The 20,521-nt window shown below is 41.8% G+C and overlaps 1 protein-coding gene across 7 annotated transcripts in view; it reads right to left on the bottom strand.

Annotated features, from left to right (window-relative positions):
• Positions 1–10,228, bottom strand: part of LOC128732600 (proline-rich protein 36) — a 379,912-nt gene extending 369,684 nt beyond the window's left edge. For all 7 annotated transcript variants that reach the window (XM_053825879.1, XM_053825881.1, XM_053825882.1 and 4 more), the window contains exon 1: positions 7,279–10,228. In XM_053825879.1, the coding sequence (XP_053681854.1) occupies positions 7,279–7,602 (324 nt within the window). In that variant the 5' untranslated portion in view covers positions 7,603–10,228. The remainder of the gene's footprint in view (positions 1–7,278) is intronic.
• Positions 10,229–20,521: the final 10,293 nt, after the last annotated feature.

Below are 20,521 nucleotides of genomic sequence, written 5' to 3'. Positions count from 1 at the left end.
CGCTTTTATTGACAAATATCACGGTTATTATAAACAAATTGAATAAATTGCTGAGAAATATTATTCTGTACCATAACTTAGTTAAGTTATCATTCAAAAACATTGTTTGCTCAGCCACACGTAAAGCATATAAAATGAGAGATTAATTCTTTAAGAGAGATAATCTTGTCGTGATGATGTATGACATATGCATTGTGATGTTTGAGGCCACTCGCTATATTATTCTCTTTTTGAAAATATTTATTGGCGTGAATTTTGAATAGGTCATACCGTGGACCCCCGTTCGTTTGACCGTTTTTAATCTGAACACTTTTTAATTTGAACCCCGTTGGTTTGCACGACGTGCAATTAAAAATGGTTCAAATGTTATTCTCAACATGATATCATTTGTTTATGCAGACAATGCACATAAACACGATTTTTTTGTACTGACTTAGCGTGTTTAATCGGTTTCACATTTCGTTTTGCTAACGATTCAGATAGAATTTCGATCGGAAAATGCAATATTCGCACTTGCAACTGCCGACTAAAACAAACCACCAAAACAATAACAAAGACCAGGGCGGCCAGTTCACACAGGATTCAGCATACCAGCTGTTCAAATTAACCAGCATACCAGCATCGGGTTACCAGCTGTTCAAATTAAAAAGTAACCCCGTTAGTTTGCATGAGGAATCGTTCAAACGAACGGGGGTCCACTGTAACTTCAAATGAAAGATTCTCTTTGCGTATCCTTTCTTACGTCTATCATGACGCTGCAAATACACTTGATGGCATCTTTTTCGCACGATATTAATCTTGGCGTCATATGCTAGCTAATCGTTAAGAAAAATTGCATTGGATTGCTTTTATACACCCGTAATAGACGTAAAAGAGAAGACGTAAAGACGATTTCTCATTTGCAGTTATGACCTACCGCCATCCGGGGTGAGATTGTGCCAAAAACCAAAAATGTTTATTTGTGAAAATTTATTATATCTATAGAAACTGGTGACCTAAATTCAAAATGATGATGAACATAACATATTTATTCATAACTTAGAATGGAACACAGATAATATTAGCAAACTATTTAGCCTAAACAGGGTTTCGCGATTAAAAATACTCGGAAATAACGCTTGTTAAAAATGTCTTGTATAAACCAACCCAAACAAGAAATTGCATCAACTTGCTATTTTGAAGGTATATAAACTAATCATTTGCAATGTAGGTTATTATGCGTTGGATAAGTTTTGATTGCGAAAATAATATTTTTCGAAACTTTGTACTTTTCGAGCTTCACGGGGGTGAGATTGTGCCAAGCCATAATGATCGATCCAATTTGTGGATTTCACATACACAACAAAAATACGTCAGTAAACACCAGCACACTCACATTCTTTACTATTGAGCACAATATTTTGACAAATTAGATTGCATCATCCATTTTGGAGCAAACAGCATCATATGTCTGCTAAATAATTTAAACTAATTTATACTTTTTCTCTGGAAATTTCAGATACTTTGAATAAACACTCTAATATAAGACGAATATATTATACCGTGTACAAACTGCCAATTTTAAGGAGGCGAGAGGGGGTGGTATAGGCCACATGTTCTGCGGCCGCAGGTTCTCGAACGAAGTAATGGTTACTTTTGTTAAATGATCAAATAGGTATGCCCCTTTAGGATACACCCCTTCATATATCTCCCCCTTGTTAATCCTAGAAACGCTACTGGCTATATAAAGGCTGTCCATTGACTACGAACTCATTTTTAGTTATTTCAGACCTCTCCGGATTATTTTCGTTCATATTTTTTGTATGATGCGTTGTTTTTGGACGACCCCCTACCCGCGTTCATGTTCATGGACGGCCCCATATGGACTACTTTATACTAATATTTATGTGTATTGTTAATAAACATGCTAATGTTCACTGTTTAGGTTTTTAGCCTAACTTTATGTTTTTGGCACAATGTCACCCCCTAAAAGGGGTTGGTTCGGTGCCAAAGTTCATGCACTTCCAGTAAAATTAGGTTTCATTGTAACTAAACCATCTGTAGGGTAGTTGTTAATTGAACAATTTAGTATATATTGACAGGTTTGAAATCAACTTGGTTCCTAAATTGTGTGTATACTAAAGAACAAAAATATATGCTTTTTTGGCACAATCTCGCCCAGGATGACGGTATTCAAAATTCAGGTTTATAATATAAATTTTAAGACACTGAAACTTTATAGGTAATGTCAGGAAAAAAAACAAAATTTGAGATCTTTTTAGTTTCCACAGCATGAACAAAACAGAATATTTAGGCAAACATATACACACACAGACACAGACTCAGCAGGCACACACAAGCACACACACATTCATACAAACACACACACACACAGACACACACACACACACACACACCAGCGACCAGCGAACTACCAATCCCGATTAGCGTTGTCTCGACAGACGCATCGGTGGAGCGACGAGCGCGACGGAGCAAACCAAGCTCACTACGAGGGCGGCCGTGAGAGGATGGTTGTTATGTTGGTCGCTATCCTTGGATCGGTTCGCGTCTCGACAGGTGAAGTGGAAGCGCAGTGGCGAACTCGACGGAGCAGTGCTGAGCCTAACAAGAAACCCTGCTAGGGTGGCCGTGAGGAGATGGAAGTCATGACGGTCGCCATCTTTGAATCGGTACACGTCTCGACAGGTGCGAGGAAAGTGGACGGTGAAGGAGAATGTAGTAGCAACAAGAATGGCAGAACCCTGCGAGGGTGAATGTGAAGAAGTGGACGTTATGACGGTCATCTCCGGATCAGGGTGTACAGACACAGCATACCCCCCGAAGTAATACTTAACGGTAGTTCCGGGGGGGGGGGGGGGGGGGGATAAGATCAGACGCCCGTGAGGTTTTTAGTGGGTTAGAGTCTCACACTGTGCCACGTGATGTAGCAATATATCATTAGTGTGCCTGGCATTGAGCGTTTCCTCACGTAAAAAAAAACACACACACACACACAGAATAAATCCATCTTCGGGGATTATTTGAGTAAATACAAACGCGCATCATAGTAAGAAATTCTGCGAGGGTGGCCGTGATAGGATGAAAGTCATGTAGGTCGCCATCCTTAGATCGGTGTGCGTCTCGATAGGTGAAGTGGAAGCGAAGTGGCGAACTCGATGGAGTAATTCTGAGCTCGATCGAAACTTTGCGAGGGTGGCTGTGAGGAGATGGAAGTCATAACGATCGCCATCTGTGGATCGGTACATGTCTCGACAGAGGCAGGAAAAGTGGAAGGTCTAGCAACATGGAGTAGCATCAAGCATCCGGGAAAAATCCTGCGAGGGTTGCTGTGAAGGAATGGACGTTATGACAGCCACTATATCCGGATCGGTACACGTCTCGGCAGGTGTACGGAGCAGTGTACAGATACAGCTTTCCCTCGAAGTAATACTTAAAGGTAGTTCCGGGGGGTTTAGGTCAGGCACCCGTGAGGTTTTTAGTGGGTTAGAGACCCACATTGTGCCACGCGATGTAAATGTAAACATAAATCATTAGTGTGCCTGGCATAGAGCGTTTCCTCACGTAAAAAACACACACACAGACACGGTGGTGTAGCCGAGATATGGTTGCAACTGCTCATGGCGGGAGTTCCTCAAGGTTCCATCCTCGGACCGACGACGCTCTGCAACGGAATGTTTAGCGGCCCTTCGAGCAGAATCATGCGGTACGCGAATTGATTTGAGGGATGTTGGACCATGGTGTTCACGACAGAGCAGTGTTGAGCTGGATACGAAGCCCTGCGAGGGTGGCCGTGAGACGATGGAAGTCAGGACGATCGCCATCTCTGCATCAACACACGTCTCGATATGTGTTCTAAACCCAAAGCAGCCGGGCTTATAAAAAAAATCCTGCGAGAGTGGCCGTGAAGGATGGAACACGTCTCGACAGGTCAAGTGAAAGTGGAGTGGTGAACTCGACAGAGCTCCGGAGTGCTGAGTTTACGAGCTACGATGGTAACCGTGACGAGGTGGAAGTCACGACGATCGCCATCTCTGGATCGTTACACATCTCAACAGGTACAGGGAAAGTGGACGGTCAAGCAACATGGAACAACATCAAATATAGCAGAACCTTACGAGGGTGGCCGTGAAGGAATGGACGTTATGGCGGTCGCCATCTTCAGAACGGTTCACGTCTCGACTGGTGACAGATGTGCAGAGTATTGTACAGATACAACCTTCGCCCGAAGTAATACCTAACGGTAGTTTCGGGGAGTTGAAGTCAGGCGCACCCACACATACATACACACACAACAAATTAATTGGATGGGCTGAAAAGCAGTTGACACGTAGCGTTTAGCGCGACAGTTGAAAATCAAATGTGGATGCTACTCCGTCAAACGTTGTTTAGAGACCGCTAAGGGCTCCTCCGTATTTACTGCAGCTCGTACGCTGGTGTGTCATGCTCAGCGTAGCAGTTTTTCGAAGGGGTCTAGGCTGCACGTTGAGGTAAATTCGCTCAAGATTTTTCGGGCAGTCTATTTTTTGTCGTAGAGTGTCAGCGACTAACAGGGCTTAAGATGTATTCCTCCGTGTGGAAACACTATCCAGGTGAATCAACTGACATCGGTTTCTGTAGCTCGGTAAGTGGTAAAAATTTCGCCCGGGTAACCGACGAAGAGCGAAACGCAGGAATCGACACTGGACGGATTCGATTCGTTCAAAGCTGTTGTGGTTGTTCGGGTACGGGACCGTACCCGAACAGTATCTCAGAGTCGGTTGGACAAGAGAGCAGTACAACGCTTTTAAGCAGTATACATCCCTGAATGTTTTGGCAATCCTGAAGATGAAGTCCGGTGTCCTGGAGGATTTGCTGACGATGTACGAGATATGCTGTCTGAATGTTAACTTTGTATCGAGGATTACCCCTAGGTCTTTGATATGATTGACCTGCTCTATTGTACTCGATAAAAGCGTGTAGTTGAAAATAACATCTTTTCGTGAGGATATTACAGAACACTTTGATGGGTTGATAACCATTCTATTTAAGGTTCACCAATTGGTAAAGGTATCTAGCTGGTGTTGGAATGTGAGCATGAAGTGCACGTCGTTGAAATAGAGCAGGAATATGAGCGGTCCGAGATTACTGCCCTGCGGAATATCTGAGGTGGTACAGAATGTATTGGACCTGCAATCGCCGATGGCAACCATCAGCTGACGATCAGCTAAACGAGAACGGAACCAACGCAGACGCTCATGCCAAGTCTTTCGAGTTTAGCGATTGCGACTGACAGGTCGGCGTATTTGACGTCGGTTCGCGTCATTGCGGACATGTTGTCGACCATGTGCGATGCATGGCACAACAAATCGGTCGTAGTGGATCCATTCTGATCCGCGCTCAAATATTGCTTGCTATGTGAAAAAAGTGCTCAGGTAGTTTCGAAACGGCACTCAACGATGTGATTCCTCGGTAGTTGTCTCCATCTCACATGTTGCCTTTTTTGTGCACAGGAAAGACATGAGTTGATTTACAGCACGATGGAAAAATGCCACTGGAGATCGACTTCGGGAATACGAGTTGCAATGGTCTAAACAAACAAGAGATATGCTTCTTCAGGAAAACAAGCGGAATTCCACCTGACCCAGGTTTGAAGGACTTCAGTTGCGAGACGGCCGGGGAGATCATCTCTATCTTTATACCCAAATCACTCAGAGCTTGACTGTACGATGGGACTTTACTTGCGGCGCGGTCGACTTCGCCGCTGGTTAAGCTTTCATGACAAAACACGCTAGCAAACTTTCCAGCGAATAAGCTGCATATGCCTGTAGGGTTTAAAACAGCTTTATCGCGATAGACGATAGATGAGGGAAGCCTGCATTCCTTGCGTTGCTCGTTGAAAACTTCCAGAAAGCTTTAGGATTCGATCTGAGTTTCTTCTCAATCCTACAACCTACACACTTACAAAAAAGCACCGAAGTCGGCAAAATCTTGCCGAGATTTGAACAACCGAGCGTACGATAAAAATTCTTATGATACCACACGTTAGTAAAAATCCATAAACGTCGATATGCACCACTGAAATATTCACCGAACGCTCGGCTGTCCAAATTTCGGCAAATTTTGCCGAGTTTTTTAAGTGTGTACGTTGATATTACTGAAAACAAGCGAAAGAGAGTCACCCGCTTGAACTCGTGATTCACTCGAACGTAGCGATTGTTGGAAAATTTCCGCAAAGTAGTTCTTTGATAATGATTTGAGGCCTCGCCAGTCGCTTGCTTGCCAGGGAGCACTTGATCCAGCACGGTTTTCGTTCTTCGCAACACGCCTATCGATGACAAACAACAAAACATTTGAGAAAGTTTGCGGGGCTGGAAAATTGATTGATTATAACAACATGAAGAAAAGAAAGTCATTGGGACTGCACGGTGATGCTTTTACGTTATCGGCTCGGCTAGATGTTCACGCTGCGAAGATTATGCCGTGTATTTGATTCGATCAGACTAGTAGTATTTATTATGAGTAGATGAAACCACAAGGAACCATTACATGGGAACGGCAGGGGCTCGATCAAATGATTCCACAACATGACAACGCTCGACCTCGTGTTGCTAAATCCGTTAAAACTTACTTGAAAACATTCAAATGGAAAATTCCAACCCATCCGCAATGTTCTCGATATATTACGTCTTAAGATTATTATTTTATTCCGTTCGATAACACATGGTCGGGCTGATAAGCAGCACCCTTGAAGGCATCAACGCCAGGACGCCAGAGGCTACACCAAAAAGATGAGAAAAATTGTAGCTAGCGATGGGTAATAATTTGAACACTTAACTATTTTTTCACAATAAAGTTTCATTTCCAAAAAAAACAATAAGAACTTAGTTGTGCACCTAAAAATAACCACTAGTCGATCCACTTAGATTGGAGGCCCTAGACTTGACGTGTATTTTGATGACAAAACGGTAAATGGATGGAATCTTTTCCAATTTTTCAACCTTGTTTTTATTCCACGGATTGATCAATTTTGCATGGGGGCAATGTTTTGTATTACAAGCGACTGATGGGTGTTGTTAATCTTATTCTCGTCCCATTCTCATAAGTAAATTGAACTGAAAAGCTATCGTCGAATTGTTCTCCCCCGGTATACGTAACCGAGTATCAAAACGAATGTAGAAATTCAAGTGGTATCTATTCTGGGAGTCAATCGATATCTATTCCGCTACAAGATTGATTACGAGTGGCTTGCTAGTAGATTTTTCTTTTGTTTGCAAAAAAAAAGCCAAAGTTGGTACTCACCTCTAAATCCTCGTACGATTTAAATGCGAGGAATGCGAAACCATCGATAATGTCCTCCTCGAGAATTGGTGAAGGGTCCTTCTCCTTTCGCTTGCGTCGAACCGTGGGCCTTGGAGGTTTCTCGCGGTTTACCGGCATGTCCTCGTCGGCACTATCATCTGGATCGATGCCGCCAGGGCCACCGGTACTTCCCACGGTACTAGTACCACCAGCCGTAACAGCAGCACCATCGGTGGCGGCATCCTTATCCCGCTCGGCTATCATACGTTGGGCCCGTTCCCGTCGTTTGTTGCGCTGCTTACTCTGCTTCACATCTATTTCCATGGCTCGACCCCGCAACACCTGGGACACATTATTGATTACGGGAAATTACTATTTCTTGTTGGTGTTTGCCTCTCAAACATTTGATTGAAATTTTTTAACCAGTTTCAGCAGAATCTTCGCCCAAAGGGAAATTTTGTTACGCCATGAGCCGACAAATTATTTCACTTTTTATCAAGGAACAGTTGACAAGCGCGATGTCGTCAATCGATTTCAGATAACAATGGACACGGACACGCACACTAGTGCACACAATTAATATACACGCACCGCACACACTGTTGGCAGACACTTCCGAGAGGAGCTTGCTGATTTGGATTTTCTTCTTTCTTATCCTTCATCGATGGATGCTCGCTGTTGGCATACCATTTGATTGATTATTCAGCACCTTATTCTATTTTTTTTTTTCGTTTTCACTTTACCTCAGCAAGAGGAAAATACATCACACATATACATACACTGGTAAATTTTTGTGCGGAGGACCCGGAATAATTTCCTGCGTAAAGCGTAATATTAAACCATGTAGCCGCACGCAAAACTCGACCGCTCCGACGATTTATTTTTTATCCAACAATCGTTGTCCCACAACTTTCGACACGGTCAAACTTTTTCGCAATTCGATTGGAAAACGGTACTCTGTTAATCGGCATCCGCCGTCTTGATAGGTACACGCATAAACACTCTCGCGAATGCAGCAAAAAGGCCCCAAACTATAATTCAATGGCGGAACACATTCCTCGTTTTCTTGACCATCGTCATCATACCGTGCGTGACTTCCACGAACTACACAAGCCTGGCAGAAGAAAAATAAAACGGTCAGCAAAAAATCTCGCACTCTTCATCAGAGCTCGGACCTATGGACGACCGGACTAGGTTGCCACTGTAATTTTAGTTACTTCCATTTCTCATGGATAGGATTTTTCCTCTCACTATGCCTTGTGTGTGGTTTTTTTCTGCAGACCGCTGCCTGTATTCACTTTCCCGTTCTGGCTTTGAAATACACTTTTACCGTGAAGGGCCTTCTTTAGGTTCATTAAATCGAGAGCGTTTTGATTCTCGCTAAGCCTGATATGCACACGAATCTTGCACAATTTATCGCGTTTCTACACTAGCAATAATGTTCACAAATCGTTTGCTTTTTCGTTTAGTTATTTCTACAAACTATTTCACCTAGAGTCAACGCTGATTTTTCGTTTAATCCCGACAGTTTAGAAAAACATGATTTTTCTTAATGTACACACTTTTTTTGGGAAACGATTTGTAAAATGTACCGATGTAGCGAGCAGGGCAGGCACGTACCAGCGCGGATACCACTACAGCTGTGGACAACGCGTCTCGTTTTCACTAATACAGCGTGATCGGCTTCATGCAAAACATCACACGCTAGTTTTCTTTCACCAGTTGCCACCAACACTGCAGCTATCCAGTCCGTGCGAGTCCCACTAGCACGCGTGTGCGCTCTGTGTTTGTACACAGAGGCTGGCTGACTGACAAACTGACTGCTGACAGACTACCGACAGTACGAATTGAAAAAGATGCTCTTCTTTTCAAGGTGGTCTGCGACACACTTCCGTAGTTTTCTTCGATCTTTTTCATATAACCCCGACTTTACTAGTTCTAATATTCTACTCAATTATTTGTTCGTTCAGGATCATAATCCGTACGAATTGTTCACAACGAGCAGTTTTCAGTAATAAGCGATTTCTCATTCATCGCTGGTTTGATTGAGCCGCTGGAATATACGAGCGGTGCAAGGACAGAGGGGAAAACTTGCACATCAAGAGGTTATTAACACTCTACACGCTACACTTTTGCCACTAAATCTTCCGTTAAATCACTTCACTGCCGTCAAAATGTCACTTCATTACAAAATATATTATTTAGTATAGTATGTATGCATTAAGTCGATAAAGTAATGCTGTTATGCGGTCCTAATAGCATTTTTCCAGCAACATTCCTTTCGGGAAACGACCATTCAACATTGCGTTCGGTTCGTTGGGCCAAGCTTTCTCCCTACAGCTAGGTGGTGGCCTGCCTGTGGATCACTCTTTTTACTTCTTTCTCATTCACTCTGATCGTTCACAGAAGGTTCAGTTCACATCTCTATATTCGATGCAAACACAATACTGCCAACTTAAGATAAACCGTGCAGAAGACGCACATTGCACGCACACTGATTCCGGCTAGCAACGTTAACTACTGATACTTTGACGGGCGCCGTTGTCGGCGTAGAGACATTTAGCACCGTCGTCGGAATCTATCAATCCGATTTGCAGGCAACACTGTTTTCTGTATGTTTCCTTCAGCATCAAACTTCTCTTTCGCGTACGCAAGCACCGACTCACTCATACCACTGAAGCACGTACCGCAAAACCGCTTGCCCTCTCGCTTGCACCCGCGCATACAATCGTTTCGTACGTGAAAAATGTTCGTGGTTGTTTTTACACGACCCAAAGTTTTTTCTTAGCATGCAAATAACTAAAAACTTTTGGCAAGGACCATTTCGGCAATGCGCACTTAAATTCAACCGCACTTCTAAATAAGTTCACGCGCCGCTGAAACCAGTTTCCGTTTTCGCACGGGCACGATTTGACTTTCCAAATGGGATCAAACTTTGCAGTATACGGGAGAAACCGATCGACGTCGTCGTCCTCTATGGGGAGCTGCTTGCGTACACGGGAGACAAAGAAATTTCAGTCTGGTAATACCGATTTTGAGCCGTGCCGTTGGCAGCAATGACGCCACGGAACTGTGCACCCAGAACAGCTCGGAAACCATGAATCGTTCCCGAAACTGGGTAGCATTCGACACTGTTGTAGCCTTTTTTGTCGGGCAACACTGTAACGCTGTAATTACACTCACACCGTCAAAGCGCATTGAAAGCCAATAGTTTGACATCTGTCTACCGACTCTTCAATGCTACAAGGTTGGCATCGCCGTAAGGGTAGGCAGGCAGCCAAAGAGCAACATTTGCTTGTTTCGTTATTTCTCTTTACGCTTATTTTTCGCTCCTCAAACCTCAACACTGCAGTTTCTCTCGTTCATCATGATCGCGAATAGTCACAGAAGACTGAGGGAGGCAGACGGCAGAACGGTGTTAGTGATTAATTTCACTCATTAAATGACTGACAAAGCCGACAAAATACATGCAAACAGTTTTTGAATTTTCCATGTAGAATTTTTTATATGTAGTTTTATTAGCTGTTCTCTTCTCACGCGTAACAGGTATCGAAAAACTATTTATTAGACTTGTTACATGTTAGTTTAGCGTATCTCCCGAAGCCTGCCTGAGAATATCACAGAGAACAGACATCCATTCAGGAACAATTTTTTCTGAAATTCTATAGAATAAAATTTCAAATTAGAATCGCCTAATACCGTGAACCCCCGTTCGTTTGACCGTTTTTAATCTGAACACTTTTTAATTTGAACCTCGTTGGTTTGCGCGACGTGCAAATTAAAAATGGTTCAAACGTCATTCTCAATATGACATTTGCTTATGCAGACAATGCACATAAACACGATTTGTGTTATGGTAGAAATCCGATTGGAGAATGAAATATTCACTGCTTGCAACTGCCAACTGAATCAAACCACCAAAATAATAACAAACAGCAGGGCAGCCAGTTCACACAAGTTCCAGCAGAACAACTAAATGTTCAAACTAAAAGCTAACCCCGTTAGTCATAAGGAATCGTTCAAACGAACGGGGGTCCACTGTATATTAGCAACATTTCCATTATAAACAGTTCTTTTCTACACTTTTGAATTATTCTACCTGTAAATGAGCCGGATTAACGGAAAATTAGCAGTCATTAACTTTTCGTCGAAGAGCCCAATTTCAGAAGCAGTTCTGGGGCTCAAAAGCGGGATTGTGTTTATAAAAATATCAATGCTGCATTTTTCTTGCCAATTTGAACACAGCGAATATATTTTCATGAACAGAATTTTTGTTTCAATGAATATGAATATATGGTACTACCACCTGCCTGCCTTAGCAGAACATCCGTTCATAGCAATGAGCCTATCATGTCAAAAAGAGTTGAACATATTCAACGATTGGTCATGCTTCCCAACTCTTGTAATGAAGGGCCAAAAGGGAATTGGTCGATAAGCAACATCACTTACACGTACCAGGGATTTAGAGAATTTCCTTCCAAGGGCTAAGTCACCTGAGTCAATCGTTGAATAAACCGTCTTAATGCAGAATGACTCCAGCAGGTGGGGAGAAGAGCCCGCTCATTATCCACGATGTGTTGTTAATCGGGCCAAGAATAACCCTAGAAAGTTAACTGTTTCACTCTCCCTAGGCCCACCGCTTCAAACAAGTGCTCTGATGGTCCCTCCCTCTTCCCGATTCTAGTTTTTTATGAAATGTGGTATATATGCGTAAAAATAGAACAATCTCACCAGCAGTCCTTCGAATGGAATAGAGTTGCGTCCTTTTAGTTTCCATAAATGCTTCTAATAATTAATTTGATTTTTCTTCTGGTACAGTACCGCCCCGCTAATCCGACAAATTTATAGCCGGATTAGCGAATTTTGACTCGATAATCCGACAGTCAAACTGACGTCAGCGTGAGTTTGAAATGTGGTTTTGTTTACATCCATACTTATACAACTCCGGAAATTTTTGAAAATATTTGTCGTAAGTACGCAATAACTATGTTTTATACTCGGTAATACTCAATTTCGTCAACAAAATACTTTAAAATTCTTACTTAGTGTCGAAATAAGCGCAAGCACATCAGTCTATTGAGAATAGCAATGAAAATATTATAGCCATGGCAAAAGTGAACGTAGTTAGAAGCAGCACCATGTACCATGTTCATTAATTAGAAAGAGTGCCATTCTGATTTTAACGGAGGCCAAACGAAGGTAGGGTTCGATTGAAAGAAGTCAAGTACAATACGTTTTAATTCGGAATTTTCCGGATTAGCGAGATCCGGACTATCGAGTCGTCGGATTATTGGGTGTCGGATTAGCGGGGGGATACTGTATCCAATATCCATGTGCAGTATTAACACTCGTATTGGCCAAAGTTTTCACTATAAAGCAGTAAATGCTTCATAAGCTAAAACGAAAAAAATAATTAAAATAACTTATATTATGCTTACCAGATCGTGTGGCTCCACCTTCTGCCCAAAACCTCGATTATGAGATCAGGCAGCCGGGAACCACACAGTATCGCACCTCCTAGCTTGGCTACTCAATAGAGCATTACCGGGTATGGCCACGTGGAGGCGCTAGGTAGGGGCTTGGGATAGCTAGAGCTATATTGGACGCTCCTCATTTGCCTTCCCCATTTCATCCCCATGAACAGAATTTTTGTTTCAAACGAAAAAACTGCTTTTGAAATTGGTAAAATCGATGATGACTATAATTTCACTACCCAGAGCTAATTTAAGGTGAAATTGGTGATCATTAAGATATCATCATTTTATATTTGTATTGTTTGGCGAATAGAATAAAAATTGTAAGCGACAAATAACCATACTCATGAAGTATACCACCTTGCGACACATACACGCAGAAAAATAAATTGTAAATGCAAAAGAATTCTGTATAAATCCAACAAAAAATATTGTAAACTGAAGGCTAACCCAGATATTTTTTTGATTCTAACTGTCTGACCTTTTAGTTAAACTATAAGGTTTGTTATTTCGAATAGTATTTAGCTACTGTGTTACCTGACTCACTGCGAATATGCGTGTTATTGAAATAAAACGTAACCATACGTTTTATTCGTTTATAACGCATAAGCAGTTAATATCGATAACAAACGATTTTTTATAAGTTGTGCTTTTGTTATTGCATTTAATTTGTAAAAAAGTTGCATAAATAACAATTCTATATTGTAGTTTCTATATTGTTTGTATTAAAAATACTCAGAGGTGAGAGATACGCGGAAGCAGCCATCTTGGGAGCCAATAAAGCATTGCACGCAGATGTCAGTGCGTTTTTTTCCTCCCAGGTTTGACAGTGTTGTGGGGTTTGTTTTGATTACTTATTCGTAAGACCCAGAAGCAAAAAACTGCAAAATGGGCAAAAATATATGTTGTACAGAACTGTTATCATTTTCCTGCTTCGGAAAAGTCGGGTATTTCCGGTTTCCGCAAACAAGTGGTACCAATTACAAGTAATAAACCCACTAGCAATAAAATTAGGTTACAAAGGGAATCAAAACAAAACACACAAAAACGTCAAACCAGAGTTGAGGTTAGGCATCGTGCAAAGGTTTATCGAACAGCGAGAATAGACCAAATCATCATACCGTCAATTGACAGATACTGGCGCCCTTGTTTACATTTTGGAAAACATTCCTTTCCGTTCATAGCGAATGTAGCGTGTTTTTTAACATTTTACAGGCATGATAACTTTTTAATTTAGTCCTAATGCTGTTTAAACTCGGTTTAAACAACAAACTTGCCGTTTAAACAGCTGGAACTTTTTGGACTCTGCCCAGATAACACAAAATCGTAATAGAAAGTTCACTTTATATCGTTTTCATGTCAATTTCACATTGGAATTATATAATGATTAGAGTATGTCAAATCGAAGTGAACAATAAGTTGTTTTGCAGTCGTGCGTGTCTTCATATACAATTCATGACTATGAATTATAAAGCAGGATAGACAATTGCAATATTTGATTATATCTTAATCATATATTCAGGAGTATTTAGTTGCGTGCTATAAAAACTACGCAAAATAGAATTACAAATAGTTGTCAAAATTTTCGCACGTATATCGCCTCCACTTTGGTACATATATGTTCTTATATGGCGTGAAATATAACTTTTTCGTTCAGATATGAGTTCGTATACCTCAGTTGCAATCGAGATATATACAAATCAAATGGTTTACTGGGTGCGATCTGTTTGTAAACAAGGGCGCCAGTATCTGCCAGATGACGTCACCTTGATTTGGTCTATTGTCAAAAGGGAGCCAATCGAATACGCATACTGCCCAGATAACACAAAATCGTAAAAGAAAGTTCATAATAAATCGTGTTCATGTCAATTTCACATTGGAATTGTATAATAATTAGAGTATGTCAAATCGAAGTGAACAATAAGTTGTTTTGCAGTCGTGCGTGCCTTCATATACAATTCATGACTGTGAATTATAAAGCAGTATAGACAATTGCAATATTTGATTATATCTTAATCATATATTCAGGAGTATTTCGTTGCGTGTTATAAAAACTACGCAAAAAAGAATTACAAATAATTGTCAAAGCTTTCGCACGTATATCGCCTCCACTTTGGTACATATATGTTCTTATATGGCGTGAAATATAAGTTTTTCGTTCAGAATTGATTTCGTATATCTCAGTTGCAATCGAGATATACAAACGAAATGGTTTACTGGGTGTTTGCTTAAATATTTGATTAGCAAGTATTGAAATAGTTATGAAAGCTACTTAAGTTATTGTCACGCACCTTGAATATTATACTCGGACACAGTGTGTATAAAGCTTTGCAATGCATTTTACACTGATTAAGTTGAAAGATATATCGCTCTATTGTGCAAAAGTGATGTAAACAAAACAGAAGCGGACCATGTTGAAAACAATCAAGTCACACTGCTACAGCATTTTGCTCCGCAGCAAGTGCTGGTAGTTTTTGTACACTGATGCCAAATCGTTGGCTTTAGTTTCCGCGTATCTCTTACTGATGTGAGTATTTCTAGTGTGTATTCGTTTTCTGGCTCACTTTTCAAGCGCATTCGTGAACTCTACATTGGACGTGGTGATAAGGGTGATAAGTGCGTGTCTTGGAGTGACATTTTTTGCTGCTAGTTGGTCTATGGGTGCATCAGCTTTTGCAAAAATACTGTATGAAACATGCAATAAATCGGAACTTCAACTTTTGTCAAGTTTTCCTAAAAACTACCAGCCGAAAACTTGCATGAGTTACCGATACTTTTCCATTTCTGACGAATAATAAAGACTGGCTGCAGTTGACAGTTCGATTCGAACTGGCTGCATTTGACGTTGGATTTTTTCCTATCCGCGAATATCTCACAGAATCAAACCACCAAAACAATAACAAAGGGGGGTTTAGGGTTGTCAGTTGTTCAAATTAAAAACTAACCCCGTTAGTTTGGTTAGTTTGCATGAGCAATCGTTCAAACGAAAGGGGGTCCATTGTATCCAGCTTTTTACGCGCTATAATGGCGGACGCTATAAATTGTGTTCGTAATATGTGAACAATCTTTTTGACAACTCTGCATACATCAAAACTGGGCACTCTTCTCCTGTACGGCAGTGTTGCTCTTTCTTTCGTTTACGCAAAAGAAGGAAGGCAATAGTTTTGTTTACATTTCGCACAGTTTTGCTTTCCTTCTTTGACGTAAACGAAAGAAAGAGAACGGTAGTGTTGCAAGAGAAGAGTGCCAGATTTGATGTATGCAGAGTTGTCAAAAAGTTTGTTCGCAAATTACGAACACAATTTATAGCGACCACCATTATAGCGCGTAAAAAGCTGGATACTGTGAATCAATCAAAATTTATGAATGTTCCCTACTTTGTTACCTGACTCACTGCAAATATGCGTTGTGTTCGCGGAATCGTGTTGGTTTAAAAGGTTTCGCAAAATATCGCCCTTGTATCGAAAATATCGTTAATTTTGATCAAAAAATTACCCTCCCATGGGTAGGTGGTTTAACGCGCACTTCGGCTCACACCTAACGCTTAGTTTCGCATTTAGAATGTAACATAGTTTAAGAAGTTAGATATTTATATGTGTAGTATGTAGTATCGTAGTATTGCATAATTTACCTTTACGTGTAGCATGTGTCTCGTAAAGCGGAATGGAGCGGAATTGAACGGATCTGATTTTAAATCAAGTCCATTTGGGCCGATAGCACCGGGAGGGATTACTCAGTTTCCTAGATGAAATGCTGGTATGCACAGAAATTTCTCTAGAAACTGAAACCAAATCCTACCCACCATTCATGAGATTTTGACTTACTCATGAAAATTAAAATTTATCGCTAGTTAGAACGAACGAATGTTCAAAAATGATGTGATTTCTTTATTTGCGTGTACCTCAAGGCAGTAACTTGGGTCCACTTTTGTTTATCATATTCTTCAAAGACGCTGCCTCTGCTCTAGGAACTGGGTGCAGACTGGTATATGCTGATGATCTTAAAATTTACTTGACGATTCGTTGCATCGAGGATTGTCGTCGTCTTCAGACACTTTTGGATACATTTGTGAACTGGTGTAAATCAAACTACTTGACTATCAGCACTGCTAAATGTGAGGTAATGACATTTCATCGTATCAAATCGCCGATAGTATTCGATTATAGAATTGATGATCAAATATTAAAAAGGGTTGAATGCGTTAACGATCTTGGTGTCACATTAGACCCGAAAATGGCGTTTGATCGGCATCGTGCGATGATAATTTCAAAAGCAATTTATCGCCAAAATTGGACGAGATTTCAATGATCCACATTGTTTCAAAGCACTCTATTGCGCTTTAGTCCGTCCGATTCTTGAAAACGCTTGTCTGATTTGGACACCGCACCAACTCTATTGGAACCTTCGAATTGAACGAGTGCAAAGAAGGTTTATACGATTGGCTCTACGGAATCTGCCTTGGCGTGATCCAGATAACTTACCCCCATATCCTGACCGCTGTCGTTTGCTTGGTCTCGATACACTTGAGTGTCGGCGTAAGGTGCAACAGGCGTTCGTGGCCAAACTGCTGAATGGCGAGATTGATTATCCAAAGTTGCTGTCGCTCCTAAACTTTCGAGCATCTCAAAGGACTCTGAGACCGACGTCACTGCTGACTAACAGATTTCACCGCACTGAATTTGGCCGCAATGAACCAGTGGCATCGTGTATAAAAACTTTCAACCAAGTAGAGGAGTATTTTGAATTCGGTGAACCGTTGAATAAGTTCAAGCGTTTGGTGACAATGCAATTGTCGTAGATTATTATTAGTGTTAATAGTACTTCATTTAGACTTTAAGTCAGATGGGTTGTAAAACAATAAATAAATAAATAAATTTGCGTAATCGAGACATTTTCAATCGGATTGCCATAGAATTTGTGGCTGTTATGCGATTATAGACAGCACAGCACTGCACACACGTGCATGTATACATAATACATGTGTGTATATATGTATGTATGAGTGTGCATGGGTGTATAGGTATGAATGAATATATGTTTGCAAGGGGTCGGACACTCAGCACATAGTGCCCCGGCACTGCAGAGATATCAAGCGGCACTCCTCTAAAGCCTTATAAAAATAACATTTATAGGGCTTTACACACCTCCGGTTCAATTTTACATATGAAATGGGAGCACTGCCAGTTGTCAAAATCATCTCGCACGGTTGCCAGATCTATCAGATTTTAACGAATTTAACAAATCTTGCAGTTCGGCACTTTGGGTACAGCACCGGCACAGTTCGTCTCGTTTCAAGTCGCCTAACATAAAAACGGCTGTGCCGAGTGACCGACCCTTTGATGTTTGAGTGTTCTATGATGAGTTGGAATTTTCTCTTATACCGTGCAAGCACCATATTCGGGACGGTGCCTGATTCTGGACAGTTGAAGGTTTTTTTTTAATATTGACGGGGCTCTGGTTGTTTAAACTATTTTAATAATATGAAATTAGCAGAGTAGAGAGTAGAATTTTATGCGCCTTTAGCGACATCGTCAATATAGTTTCCCAACTAATTTAACATAAGTTTTATCCAAATGGGGACCTTTCGCTTGGATGTCTGTTCTCTGTGTCTTGGATACGGGAACAACACTATCAAACTGCCCATCAGAAAAATTTCCTTGTTGACGAAATACCCCGAAACGACCAAATCGGGTGATTTATCCTACGTGATTTACGGAAAATCAGGAAGGATTTTTTATTGGATTGCCTTTTCAGTTTGACAATGAGATTCTCGTTTCGAATCAAGCACTCACACATATGCGCAGACAATGTAAATACATGATTTTCTAACCACGAGCACTGCAGCGACACTGGCATTCTATATATATTGATTCTACTGTAGGAAGTTATAGTCAGTAGCTGTGTTTCCTGTGTTATTACTTCATTATTATTATTGTTTTTGCTACTGGTGTTACAATCATTATAAACATCTTCACTATTGCTATCATTTTTTTTTGTATGGGCTTATCACTTTGACCAAGACGTGACCAAGATTTGATGAAGAACGCCTTCATCACGACCAGTGATGAAACCCTCGGCAAAGCGCGCAGTGGGCGGAGGGAGTGGATTTCGGATGAAACTTGGAGGAAGATCGACGAGCGGAGAGAGGCGAAAGCCGGCATTGAGCGAGCGCGGACCAGATCGGCTAAGACAGCTGCCCGTCAACGATACGCCGAACTGGAGAGGGCTGTTAAACGTGCTTGTAGGCGGGACAAGAGAGTCTGAACTAACTCCCTAGCCGAACAAGGAGAAACCGCCGCCGCCAATGGTGATATCCGTTTGCTGTACGATATTTCTCGCCGCCTTAGTGGTGCCAGGATGAATACAAAGATGCCGCTAAAGGACAGAGCTGGTCAGCTATTGACTGACCGTACAGAACAGCTTAAGCGATGGACATTTTGAACAACTCTTCCGAGTTTCAAATGCCAGAGACCAACAAAACCAGCAGCGTACGACGCCTACAGTTCGTCGAATAAATCGCGTGAACTCGGAGGCGCCATCGCTGGATGAAATTGTAGCAGCCATCAAGAGTATGAAATCCAATAGAGCGCCAGGGATAGATCGTATTTCAGCCGAAATGCTCAAAGCTGACCCATCTTTGTCAGCCCAGATGATGCATCAGCTTTTCAGCAATATTTGGGAAACCGCAACCTTTCCGGTGAACTGGATGCAGGGCATATTGGTCAATGTCCCTAAGAAAGGAGACCTAACGGAATGCGGTAACTGTCGTGGCATCACGTTGCTCTGTATTACTCTCAAAGTACTCTGTAAGGTAATCCTCACCCGGATCCAGGAGAAGATCGACGTTACTCTCCGGCGGCAGCAAGCTGGATTCCGTGCTGGCCGATCATGTGTAGACCATATCACAACGCTCCGCATTATATTGGAGCAGATCAACGAATTCCAGGACTCTCTTCTGCTGGTGTTCGTTGACTTCGAAAAGGCGTTCGACCGACTCAATCACGAAAACATCTGAGGCGCACTTAGGCGTAGAGGAGTTCCAGATAAGCTAGTCCATCTCATCGAGGCTCAGTACGAGGCGTTCTCGTGCAAGGTTTTGCACGACGGCGTCTTGTCCGACCCCATAAGGGTTACTGCTGGCGTGAGACAGGGCTGCATTTTATCACCGCTTCTGTTTCTCATCGTTATAGATGAGATATTAGTTGGAGCAATTGACAGTAGACCAAATCGAGGATTGCCTTGGAATCCTCTAACGATGGAGCAGCTAAATGACCTCGACCTAGCCGATGACATTGTCTTGCTCGCACAACGCCGAAACGATATGCAGAGCAAGTTAGACGACCTCTTCGAGAGCTCCCAGGCAGCAGGTCTCACAGTCAATGTAGCGAAAACTAAGTCTATGTTAGTGAACACTGACAATTCCACCAACTTCACAGTAGCGGGACAACAAGTTGAGCAGGTAGCCGCCTTTCAATAGCTTGGTAGCCAAACAACGCCCGATGGTGGTACCAAGACTGATATAGCCACACGGATCAGGAAGGCCAGGGGTGCCTTTGCAGGTCTGCGAAACATTTGGCGCTCAAACCAGATCACTCTACGTACGAAAACCCGAATCTTTAATTCAAACGTTAAATCCGTACTGCTGTATGCCTGCGAAACGTGGTGCGTCTCAGCGGAGACAACGCAAAAACTGCAGGTATTCATTAACCGGTGCCTGCGATATATTATCCGTGCCTGGTGGCCTGATAATTGGATATCCAATGAGGAAC

Source organism: Sabethes cyaneus, chromosome 1 (genome assembly GCF_943734655.1).
Source record: "Sabethes cyaneus chromosome 1, idSabCyanKW18_F2, whole genome shotgun sequence".
NCBI classification, from domain to species: Eukaryota; Metazoa; Arthropoda; class Insecta; order Diptera; family Culicidae; genus Sabethes; species Sabethes cyaneus.
Note: the sequence above shows the minus strand (reverse complement) of the source record. Positions and strands in the feature narration are given on the sequence as shown.